The sequence below is a fragment of the Cheilinus undulatus genome, linkage group 8 (genome assembly GCF_018320785.1).
Source record: "Cheilinus undulatus linkage group 8, ASM1832078v1, whole genome shotgun sequence".
NCBI classification, from domain to species: Eukaryota; Metazoa; Chordata; class Actinopteri; order Labriformes; family Labridae; genus Cheilinus; species Cheilinus undulatus.
Window position 1 is genome coordinate 29,172,695 of NC_054872.1, and position 13,062 is coordinate 29,185,756.

The 13,062-nt window shown below is 38.8% G+C and overlaps 1 protein-coding gene across 2 annotated transcripts in view; it reads right to left on the reverse strand.

The window, feature by feature from the left end:
* Positions 1-13,062, reverse strand: part of si:dkey-12j5.1 (probable assembly chaperone of rpl4) — a 55,838-nt gene that overhangs the window by 13,443 nt on the left and 29,333 nt on the right. For both annotated transcript variants that reach the window (XM_041793853.1, XM_041793852.1), the window contains exon 9: positions 8,990-9,043. In XM_041793853.1, coding sequence (XP_041649787.1) covers positions 8,990-9,043 — 54 coding nt within the window. The remainder of the gene's footprint in view (positions 1-8,989; positions 9,044-13,062) is intronic.

Genomic DNA, 13,062 nt, shown 5'->3' on the forward strand with positions numbered 1-13,062 from the left:
GGCCCCATAGTCTGAAGGAAGATCAGAGAATTCTGTGTTAAATTCCACAGTCAGTGATAGTTTGAGGCACCACGTCATCTGCAGCTGTTGGTCCACTGTTTTTTATCAAGTTCAGAGTCAACGCTGTCAGCCTTCTATCAGGAGATTTTAGACCACTTCATGCTTCCGCTGAGAGGCTTTATGAAGATTTCCTTTTCCAGCAGGACTCTACACCTGCCCAAAAACTACAAAACCACCAGAAACTGTTTTTCTGACCATGGTACCGCTGAGTTTGACTGGACAACCAAATAGTCTTAACTGAACCTCATAGAGAATCTTCGGAGAATTGTCAAGAGGAAGATGAGACACGTCAGACTCAACAAAACAGATGAGCTGAAGGCTGCTATCACAGCTCCATAACACCCCAGCAGTGCCACAGACTGACCGCCTCCAATCCACATCGCATAGATGCAGTAATTTGCAAAAGGAGCTCCAACCAAGTACTGAGTGCACAAATGAGCATAATCTTCAAGAAGGTCTGTATTTCTGTAATAAGAATCCTTTCATGGTCCGATGTTTTGTGATATTTTGAGACTGTGGATTTTTGATTTGTGTGAGCTGTAAACTCTAATCATCAAGACTGAAACAAAAAAGTCCTGAAATATTTCACTTTGTAATGATGAATCTAGATGCACCTATACTTTTTATTTACTCAGATCAATTCAATCATAAAGCAATACATTCTTATACATGTGTAATCTTATCACATAAAGAATATATCAATTTGTAATTTTTCTGCAGGAACTATTTTTTATTTTCTCTTGTATGACAAATAAAGTGGAATATTCTAACTGTGTCATTTTCCTACAGTCTATTTGAGTGCTTGCAGGACGTCAACATCACAGTTCTGCTGTCAGGCATACCAACTGTGTGTTGTGGGTTACAGTTAGAGCTATATACTCTTTCATAAATTTGCTTCTAGAAACCACCACAATGCTTGTTTGTCATTTTGTTTGCATTGCTTATTATCCATTGTGTTGGTAAACACAAGAAAAATGATATAAAATTGTGCTCAAGTCCAGATATTTACAGACCTAACTTTATATCAGGCTGTGATATTGATTTGGATTGCATGCATGATAATTTGAGGGTTTTCCAAAATAGATAGATTTGCCAAAAAGGTTTTGGTTTTCTGCGCAGAAGAAACACAGATGATCACATTTTTAAATAAAGATCTTAATTATAACCAATGACACAATTTTGAATACCACTAATATCATGATAAGCCTCTGGATTTAAATAACTATGTGAAGATGAATACTGGAGGAGAAACATGTCAATCGTACAAGAAGCAGTCTCACAGAGACAACACAATGGAGAAATCTTCAACACTCCCCCACTGTTTAAAAAGGGTATCTAGAGGACAGTCAAAACAATTAAACATGATGTGTGCATTGCAAACCTCCGTGCCAAATCTAACAAAGTGTGTTGTGCTTCGTATTGAGTGTGGTACAGTACAGCACACTCACACTCACTAAATTGACTGGACGTTGTTGGTCAAAAAATGCTTTGGCACTATACATATTTCTGTTGTGAGAAAGAAAAGAAGACTCACTCCTCTGTTGCTCTTCATGAATTTACCTCTACTTTATCAATGTTTTGATTATAAAGCAAGTTCTCTATGTATAAAGACATTTGAGTATTCATTTGTGAATGTAAAAATAAAGCCAAACTTGACTTTTGCATTTGGCCATGTCTTGTTGTCTTGTCATAGATAAAACTCTTTGTATTAAACTAACAAGCTCTTAAGAAAACCTTCAAAAAAAAATCTTCAATAGTGGGTGAATTATTTTACAGAGTTGGGTTTTTTATAGACTTTTCTCAAGGGAAAAGTCGATCCAATTACTACAATTTCACAACGATACCATCTTTCTGTGTATATATAGATTTACATCTATCAATAAAGCAAAGACCAGCTCTGTCTCTTATCAAAATCCTGCATTATTAATGAAACTTGCCTGCAGCTCCATCAGATGAGGCCAACAGAGACTAACCAGATCAATCACCAGTTCATAATGTTCGGAATTAGAGTTAATTATTTTTTGTTGCTTCAGTAGGTTAGCTGTCTTTTATTACAATGTTTTAGTGAAAGAAATGTAAAATCCAAAGTTCAGTGTATCCAGATATTTGGTGATGCTTTAAATCTTTTCTGTTACAAATATACACCTGTCTCATTGAAGAGTCAATGAGAGTCAGATGTGTAAGTATCACTCAATTTAAATGGATCTCTACATGACTGTTAGTGAAGAGAAAATAACAAAGACTTTACTCTCAGTGTAAATCAAAGTGAATTAAGTTACAGAGGCAAAGAGACGATCAGTGGAGCTGAGAGAGAGCGCTTACCTGGGTGAGCAGTGATCACCTGAATGCTCCCCTTCTTTCTATGCAAATAAACATGGAGCCCCATACACCTTCTATAGCCTTTGAAATCAGGAAATAATGATAACATACAGCATTAACAGAGACAGGATCTCTGCATTTTTCTAATCACACCATCAGATATTATCAGAGAGGATTTAAGTTGTAAGTTTTCTATATGCAGAGATTCACAAGATAAATGCTTGCTTTGAATACCTCTGGATGGCATTAATCACATCAGTCCATCTTTTTAATACCGTCTCTACATGCTCAGCACTGTGTATAATAAGGTGAGCTTCTGTAAACATAAAAAGAACAAGACAAATAACCACAGTTAATTAGCACTTTATAAACCATTGTTTATAAAAGTGCTTTACAAATAAAGTTATTATCATTAATTAATGCCCAGATTGTGTTTGCAATAAGTCATCTGTACTTCCCATTTTTGAAGGTTATTAAAGGTAAATGGGAGTCTTTATTTGCATTCAAAAACGGGAAGGTTCAGGTGATCACTACGGGCGCTAGAAAATACTGATACACTAAAATATTGCGATACTTTGCAGTGAGATACTGTATCAGTATTTCAAAATTCTGTATTATAATATACTTTGTTGGTGTGGTAGTTTGGTGATGTAATTTTAACCTCTGACCACTAGTTAGCAGCCGTTTGACTCTTCTCCTCTGATCAGACAACAAGAATACGCGAGCCTTCCAGTCTGAGTGAGCCAGTCGCTCATGTGTATCCAGCAGAGTGGCTTGTGCAGCATTCAAAGCAGATTTGTAAACTTATTTTGGCTTCAAAGCTGCGAGTTCACAGCTTGACATCCTACTAAGCTATCAGCTAACGTAAAAGGAGTGGATGCATCTCAACACTCATGAGTAGAAGCCACTACCTGTGGCTTCTACTCATGCAACCAAAATTACACTCAGTTACACAGTGTCAATGCTACAGACAAAAATTTCTGCTCCACTTATCGTCTTTTTGCCTCTGTGACTACATTCACTCTGATTTACACTGAGAGTGAAGTTTTCCCTTCACTAACAGAGTGATCATGTTCACAATATAAAGATTTGATGGGCGACTAATGCATAGAAATAGCATAGGTAGAGGACCACTAAAGCCCCACGATGTCACACTACCCTGAGTGCAGTGCGAACTAAAACACAGTGACACTTTGGTGAGTTAATTTAAAGTTCTATTTAAAACTTTCTCAAATTGCAGACATCTAGTGAGTTTTTGCTCAGTATACCTATCAGAGATACGAATATCTAACCAACATGGTGAATTTGTCTGATCATGCATGGCTCCGCCATGTAGTGTGTGGTCTTTATGGCCTCAGCTCTGCCACTTAAGCTATAACAGTGAATGGAGTAATGTGTTTCTAAGTGAATTAGTATTCTGAAACACATCAGATTCAGCTCGCTTTCCCTCTCTTCCATAATCAGTCTTTTTCTCCTACGTAATCATAACACTGCTCTCTCTGCTCTTCCACCTCTCAAAACGATCACGTCCAACTCTCAGGGAACTTGGAGGTGTGTGTGCGCGCCTCTCATCCAAGGCCAAAGATCATCCACCCACTGTTCTTTCAAGCACCAAGATACAAATATTAGCTTTATTTATTATTCATGGAGGGCAGAGGCAGAGGGGACCCGCACCTCTGCCAAATCAACCATTTAGCTAACAAACACATCAAGGCATGCCACACTGAATTCAGAAATGCCGCTCAGCATGCTGAGTGGGAGGCTACCCCCTGCAGCCATACTTATCAGAACAACAGCAGAACCGGATAAATGAAGTAATGTTGCAGAACAGGCAGTGTGACATTTTTTATCACTGAAACATTTTCTGTGAATGCAGGGCCCCCGAAAAAGTGTGTTTTGTGTATAGATATGTATATATTCAAGAGAGAAAGAGTGAAATTGGGTCACCCAATTCAAAATCTCAACTTCTCCACAAATGAGAACCGCTGCATGCCTTCAAAAAACAAGAACAAGGCAGAAATATTCTCTACAGATGGTCCAATGTGAAGTATTTCAGTGTGTGATAACAATGGCTTTTGCATCTTAACTCAAAATTAAAATATGAGAAAGTTATCTAATTAAGAACTTCAGAGAATCCACTCTCACTCTACCCGACCACAACCCCAGACAGAGACACAAATAATAAAATAAATGCTGCGTCTGTCAATCAAATCGCTGGGACTATTGTTATTTCAAAGTGACGGCACATCTTAGTTCCCATATGGTGCTGCTGAAGGAAGAACAAACGCATCATGAATGAATGGAACACCTTTGAAACAAGATTTGCAAGGAGCTGGCTGAGTTGTTTGTGCAGACTTAACATTTTGTAAGTAAGGTTCCAACTTTGAGATACACAAGAGCAAGGAGACGGAGGCGAGAGCTAACGACTTTATGAGCCGCACTTAAGAGGAAATAAGACAAAGAGGGAAAATGAAGAGAGAGGGAGAGAGTGTAGTAAATGTGTCAGTCAAACAGTTCATAAAATACAACTCCAGCAAAAGAACTCTGATATGATCCTACAAAAAAAAAAAAAAAAAAAAAACTTTTGGACCACTACAATCTGCGTGCGACTGGCTGTAGGCCTTCCTAAATCAAGAGTCACAGCTGTGTCTCTCTGGAGCGAGTTTAAAAGTTCAGACCCCCGATGACTGCTCTCAATCTGTCAGCTGAAGGGTGTGTGTGGGAGGCTGAGCCTGAGGGGGAGAGAGGGGGGAAAGAGATGCTGCTGTGCTCTTCCATCTGACACTCAGTGGCACACCTTCACTTTCTCTGCTGCTAACACTGGGGATTTGAAGCAGAGTGACAGCACATAGTTCCTACTAAATACTGCCATTTACACCTTTCTCTAACAGGCATTTAAGTTCTCAGTCATACACTGCCAGTGAGCATGCAAGTGTTGACAGGAGGTAATGCAAAAGTCTGAGTGTACAGACACTCCATTGTGCACATAGGTAAACAGTGGCTCAGCACTAAACCTTAGTTGCTTTCTCCTTCCCACAGGGGTAATGACAGATTTGCCTTTATATGGGTCTGATGCAACAGTGGCCACTGTATCGCTGTAATAAGACTGTCCGCAAGGGGACACAGAAACAAAGCTCTTAATCATTTAATCCTGTCCAATGAAGAATAACACACTCTTAAGCACACATCACTCAGAAAACAGTTCACTTAGAGTAAAAAGCTCTGATTGGATGTTGGGATTGTTTGTATGAGCACCAAACAAACAGACATATGGATGTTTCACATGTCTGGCACGTAGGATGAAACAACTATGCTAAAGCTAGGGGTGCAATGCCATTCTCAGCCCCCCCCCCTCCCTCCAGGTTAACAGATTTACCTCACAATCAATATCACAGATAATTTTGTCTTGCAGACCTCCTACTACAAGTCTAGCCACATGAAAGAAGACAAGAGTCTTGAGGAATCTTGTACTGAGCTAGGAGGCTAGCTACCCCTCTCTAACTGCTTTTTGCCCTTATTGAAGCACAAACACTTTTAATCGAAGGGTCTATAAACCAAATATACCTGGTGGAGTAATCAACCAAGTAATACGGTATTGTTCATGAGTGAGTCTGCTCAATGAAATGGCTCTTTAGCATGAACCACTGGAGCTGGTACCTGTTGAAGAATGAGCTTCCATCCGTCATTTTGGAAAATTGATAAACAGTTTAAAAAAAAAGCTGGTTCCAAATGAAGAGCTGATTGGAAGTCAAAAGACTGGCTCCAGCTAAATGATTCAGATCTCTAAAAAGAGATGGATTTTCCTTGCGACAGCTGAGACTGGGACAGCATTGGCTGTGGAAACACAAGTAAGATCAGGGTTTAGAAAGAAACAAGACTCCTTGGTGGAATCGCACCTTATGTGAGCACTGTCTGACTCTGCTCGTCTCTGTGAGCCTTCTAAACTTTTTCACCTGAATGTGTCCCTACTTTCCAGACACAAAAGTTGTTTGAGGTTTTTTTTGTTTTTGTTTTTGTTTTCAATATGAATGGTACACACAGTTTAAAACAGCATAAAACATTGGCAATTTGATAGTGCTTCTTTATGCTGAAATCACTTCCTGCCCCCCATCTGGAGTTGTTTACTGTGAAGTGAAATCCCCTGCAAACAACCTACACATAACAACACATCACAAAATCTGATTAACTGATAAATATAAAATGTCTTTAAGTTGATAAAGTGCAGGATTAAGGAATGTATTAGATGCAAGTAAGTTCAGGTTTCAGGTTTTATAATGTGTCCATCTTTCACCTTTTACTAAACACAGCCAAAAACAAGTGTTGAATTCTCACTGTTAAACATTTCAGAGTTGATTTTAAACCTCAACGTGTAATTTTAACTCCATTATGTGTTAAATGGTCTTCAGTATTAGAGTCATCGGATAGTGTTGATCCATTCAGTGTTAAACCAACTCTGTACAGAGTCAATGGATCTAAGCGCTGCCAACTGCCATTTCAGATCTGGCATTTTTCTCATCATGCCCTTGGGCAGAGTGTTTAGATGTTTTCTAGCTGTTTCTAGATGCACTTGTATGTTGTTCGGTGATCACTGCTAGGTCCCCAGTGAATTATTGTTGTTTTTTATGTTAAACTCTTCTGCACCATGAGTGTAGTTATCCACTAAGTTGGTCACTTCCTGTCTGTAGTAGGAGATGGTCCAGAATAAAGGGAGGGGTGCAGGCTTTTAACTCAGGGCACATTTTAGCACTGCATCAGTCTGTTTGCTCATTTGTTACTATGATATCTTACTTACCACAGTTGTCCAATGCAAGGTTGCAATCTTTCTTAAATATAGAAAGTTCTTTGTAGGGCTGTAGTCAAAGAAAATCTTGGTTGACCGAAATTACACCCACACACCGACCAATCGATTGGTCATGCAGGTAAAAAAGATAAACAAAAAGAACAGCTTAATCAGTAACAGGCTCCTCATTGCACTCTCTGGTAGTCTGGATGACCTTAAAAGTCAACCTAAATAGATTTATGAGGCACTTTTGATTATTTTCAGCCTCATTTTGTTGTACTAAAGTAACAGCTGACCCAGCAACAATCAGTGTGCACCTACCTTTAATTATATAACTTCCTTGAGCACAGCAAGATAAATTTTTGGCATCATAGCCTACAAAATATCCTCAGATAACTGTTTGTATTAACTTACAATGATAACAATTAACAAGATCACTTAATCCAGATGGCACTGTGTCATTCATGAGCATATATCAGACCACATGCAGCATTAATTTACTGAGGTGAAGGGAAAAATCTGCTGGTCGTGACTAAATGATGAAGAAACATTGTCTTTACTCTCTTTGCTCTTTATCTGCTTATATATATATATTTATTTATTTATTTATATATACACCCCCTATTTACTGACTGGTGAATTAAACAGGTCACGGGAGTTGGGCTCTGACAGAGGACAGAGCATAGACACTCAGTAGTGTCACTTCAGTAGCCTACAAAAAGCCTGCATGTTCGTGTTGAGACTAAGACCTGTTATTTACAAGTTATTTACAACCCTATCTGCATCACTTTGTGTGCCCCTCTGCCTGTACTGCCCAGCATTGCTCCTCTCTCTCTCCCCTGCTACGTCTGTCAGTCAGCTGCAAGCTCCGCAGTTTTGCATGCATGTGACCAACCGACGAACAGCAATCTTGATCGGATGAGGGCATACTGACCAACCATCTGACCAGTCAAATGAAAGGTGTCAACCCTAGTGCTTTGCACTGTGTAAATAACTAAAATAATACATACCTCAAATTAATTAATTAAAAAAATTACATATCTCAGAAAAAGTGTAAAATTTGACATTATGGTAGTTGAATTAACACTGCTGATTATGTTGTGCACAGCGCTGGAATTACTCTGGTTCAGTGTTAAAGAAATTAACACTTTGAAAAGTGTGAAATTAACACTCATGTAAGTGGATACACACACACTTTTCTAGCATTAGATTTAACACTGTCATTGTTAATTTTACTCTGGCATTTATTTAACTCTCTTGACTATGTAGTTTGAGGGGGTTTATGGGGCTCCCACTGTGTTGTGCTCTCTCAACGTCCCTCAATGCTGAAGTGAGTGTGAACAGACACACAGTCACTGTATCAACATGTATGTTTCATGGCTTAGCCTAAATGTTGCAGAGCTTAGCTACGGCGCTGTTGTGCAAATGCACTATATGAAAACATCTCATATCCCACTGTCTTTTTACTCTTTGGTCAATTAAATTTAGTTCAGGTTACCCTGATTTATTTTAAAAGCCAAACCAAGAAGAAAGATGAAGTGGTTTGACGGTGGGTCAAATTGGCGGGAAATTCTTGACAGCATTTTTTTAATCTTCTTTAATAAAAATATCAAGATTTGGCCCTAGCAGTTTAATAATTATATCACAGACGACATGACAGAGATAAACTGTGGTACTGAGATTTTTTTACCACCACCTCTGTTATTAAAAAGCAGAAGATTCTTTGCGTCTTAACCTTGAGGTAAAGTAAGAATTCTTTAAAAACATCTTAAAAAGATAATCAACAGCAGTCCATTAACTTTATCATTTAAACGTTTTTTTACTACTTACCTGGACAACCTCATCGTCCTCCTCCAGAAGACCCTCCAACACATCCACAGCCAACTAATAAAGACAGAAAAAGGAAAAAAAAAATAAAGGCTTAGAGATTATTTTCTATTCATTCTTTTAAGGAAAAAAATTAGTACACACATAAAGTCTCTTCTCCCACACTGCCAAACAGACACCTGATGATAAACACTTTGCTGTTGCACACTCTGTTGTGCATCCCCTGGGCAGCACGATCAATCAGAGTGATCAGAGGGTCTGATAAGCATCTACGGGGCCAGCATCCCGTATACAACACCATCGATACCAACAAGACAACAGACATGGCCGTCGATAGACACACTCACCAGTGCTTATCGCACAGTCAATAGTCACTTCAGCAGCTCTGGTCAATGGCCCTTTTAATCTATTCACCGACTTCATTCACTGCACAGTTTGACATTTGATTTTCTGCACACTAATGATCTAATATTTAAATGTTAGACGTAGAAAAGTGCACATTTGGTGTTGTGTTGTACCAGTGTTTTGAATTAATACCAAACAGGATGAAAGTGAAGTATACTGCAGTATTGATATTTTGGCCAACTCTTACAACATAACAGACATAAAAATCAGAGCATTTTTCTTCCTTGACATTAACATTACACAATAATACAACAAAATTTCTATCATAAAACCAACAGTATACCCGTCACTTTATTACTTAGTCAATAGTAATGGTAGCAGTTCTGTTTAATAGCTCTTCAAATCTGTTTAAAATGTTTTATTTCCACCAGTCTTACATCTTATTGTCCCTCCTCTGGAGTTTTTGTGGAACACCAACAAGTGTACATTTGACACTATGTTGAGCCAAAGCTAATATTTTCATAATTCATGAGGGGAAATATATTAGCGAGTCAATCATTTCTTCCACCACCTTAACATTCAATGTGTAGTAAAAGTCTGAGCATGTTCCCATATTTACAGGAAAAAATAGATACACATCTCATAAGCAAATCAACTGCAGGGCTATCACTTTATTAGCTGCTCTGTTCAACAGCCATTTTATTTTCACATCATTAAATGTTCTCTTCATATGTTCTCAGTTCAGCAATTTATCTTCTCTAGAATAATGTTTAAAAGTATTTATGTATTATCCAACACTCTACAATTGATGGACCAGGACCAAAAAGTGGGTCGCAGAGCTGTCATCAGTAGGTCCCAAATGTGTGGCTGGGAAAAGAAAATATTGAAAAAAATAACTATGATGCAGGGATGCTCTAATTAGATCTACATCAACAATGTTTGTTTTATTCAGTTTTCCTGTGTTATTAAGTTCGTTTAAGTTATTTTCTTGAGATTTATTGTGGAATAACAAAGCAGTTTTTTTCCATGATAATGGGTCAATATTTAATAAAGAGCTCAAATTAAGATGTTACCATAGGTAATGGAGTAAATAAAATAAATGCATGCATGAATTCTCAAGACTTCAGTAATGATGGGCTGTTTATAATTAAAAAATACTTTAAAATGTTTGCATTATTTGCGGATAATCTATCGGTACCGATAACTATCGTGCTTCACTATTTTAAAGTTATTTTACAAATTTCTTTCGAGTGATTTGTTAGATAAATTTCTTTATGAAAGACATATTTTGGCCTTTGCTTTTATTTTCATTGGATATAGGTGGACAGAGAAGGAAATCAAGGAGAGAGATTGGGAAATGAGATGCAGAAAAGGAGTTGCAGGTCGGCCCTGAACCTAGCATCCCACTTCAGGCCTACAGCCTACATGGGGAGTGATCTAAGCGCTGGACCATCAGCATCCCAGTCATATTTCTTTAAACAGTGTTTTACTAATAGCCGTCTTGATGTCACTTGTAGTTCAATGTTTTATAGTTTTGAATTGTACTACAATACAAACAACAATGGAAACAGGTCCTTTGAATTTCTTGTGTCTTGACACAGTTGTAATTGTGTGTTTACTCTGGTGTAGTTTGAGTGTTTTAAAGAAATCCTTAAATAAACAAAGATGAAGCATGAAATCCTAAATAGTAGCATTACCCAGCAGGACAACCCCGATGTCCCCTCTCTTTGAGGCCTCAAAAGCAGCTAAATGTTATCTGACCTTTGTCACAGCACGTCTTTGTCTGGGTCGCTTTCTGTGGGAAGTTTCTATTACAGAAAACAGAGCTTGACTAAAGAAGGCTGTGTGTTTGTTTTGCTCCCCTTCTCTCCTTACAGATTCTGTGGTCGTGGTTTGTGTGTGCGAGTCTTTGTGTTTGTGTGAACCCCCAGGTGATGATGTATTGATTTTTGTCAACTTCAGGTTGGAGGCGACTGTTAGCCAATCACCCGTGGTGAAGGGCAAGGAAAAAAAGACATGTGCGTACCCGTGCACGGGCGCACACACCTCTACAAAGTGGCACACTATCAACAAAGCTACACACAACAGTGAGCACAACAAGCAGCACTTGTTTCTTGTTAAGGCGGTCTTATTAGCTGCAGAGCTTCCTAATTTTTCCTCTCCCACTCTTCAGAGTTCTCTTTTCATTAAGCAGACGTGCTTCCGTTGGAGATAAAGAGGTCAGTTGGTGGGGTAGATTGAGGGAGCGTCGGGTTAATTGAGAGTTCCTCGTTAGGAGTGTGTGCAGATGTGTGTGCCATGGAGTCACTTGATTGATTGCTAGACCAATTATCAGCTGAAACCCCATTGTCCTTAATTAATTAATGACTGATTAAAAATACACAAACAATAACACCTAATCCCAGCTGATGATGAATGGATTCATGCCAAGCGCCAGAATTATCTACTTGACTTTCATCGAATCACAGTGTGACAGACACACAACCACACATGCACTGGCACGCGCACACTCACAAAGCAATTCAAGCCAAACACCAGATATAAGAGATAGCAGAGAAGATCTGTCCGGGTTATTAAACAACAGATAGAACAGGCAGTTTCGGAGCAACAAAAATAGAACAAGAGATATCTGGGAGCCAGGATAAGTGCGCGATGAACCATCAAATCATCCCCAACTGTACTCCTTCCCTAACTACACTGGTCAACCCAGGGGCGGCTGATTAAAGATTCAGAGATTTTTAAGCCGCTTCACCACGCTCTAAACAACAACAAGATTAATACTCCCGTGAAGATAAGGGGGGAGAGAGTGGGTACTTCGAGAGAAAAGTGGGAAAATCGGAAGGAGGGGAGAGGAAAAAGTATCCTAATAAAAAATGCAAAAATTGGTCTGAAACTACAGGGGTGCAACACAATGACAAGCACAAATACGCCATGCCAAAGACCCCATAAAGATGCTGTCCTCTTTATTTTCAGGCCTGCTAGGAAAAAATAAAAGTCTTAGGGAAGAACTCATTTATAATGGTCATCTTGTGTATGTGCGTTTGTGTGTAATCTTCAGGCAATTTTGTTTAACAGAATCATTTTACCAGAGTGCACAGCAGAGACAGGAGAAAGACAAATCACTTTACAAGCGAGGGCAAGCTGTATCTCTAACACACAGAAAGCTGCACAAAGTCACTAACACACACACAAAGGGACACGTTCAGCTAAGTGAATAAATCCTGGGAGTGTCAGTGCTAACTGTACTTTGCAAACAACACAGAGAAGTACCAGCCGTGCTCCATGGGGAGCTAAATTTAAAAATGACAATGTTCAATAAATAACATAAAGGCAAACAAGAGTGACAACGACAAGTAACTAACCATCAGCTGCCGTGACAACTATGCCAAACAGACACCTTAATAGCTGTCGGGGGAGGGTGTCTGTCTCTCTGTCTGAGGTGTGACAAGTGAATTAGCAGTGGTGATAGGTGGTGATGATGGTAATATGTGTATCTGTGTGCTTGTGTGTGACGGTGAGAGAGAAAGTGTTCTCTGAAGGCAGCGTTGTTATCACAAAGAATATTATACTATGAAATTCAGAATGGGTTTGTTCATACACTCTAAAAACCAAGGACAGTCTATGTCAGCCTTTTCTAAACCTCAGTGCCCTGCGGCCAAATCTGACACCTGAAAATTTTTATTCAACCATAACATGAGACTCGAAGCATTTACCTTCTTATTCTTACTTTA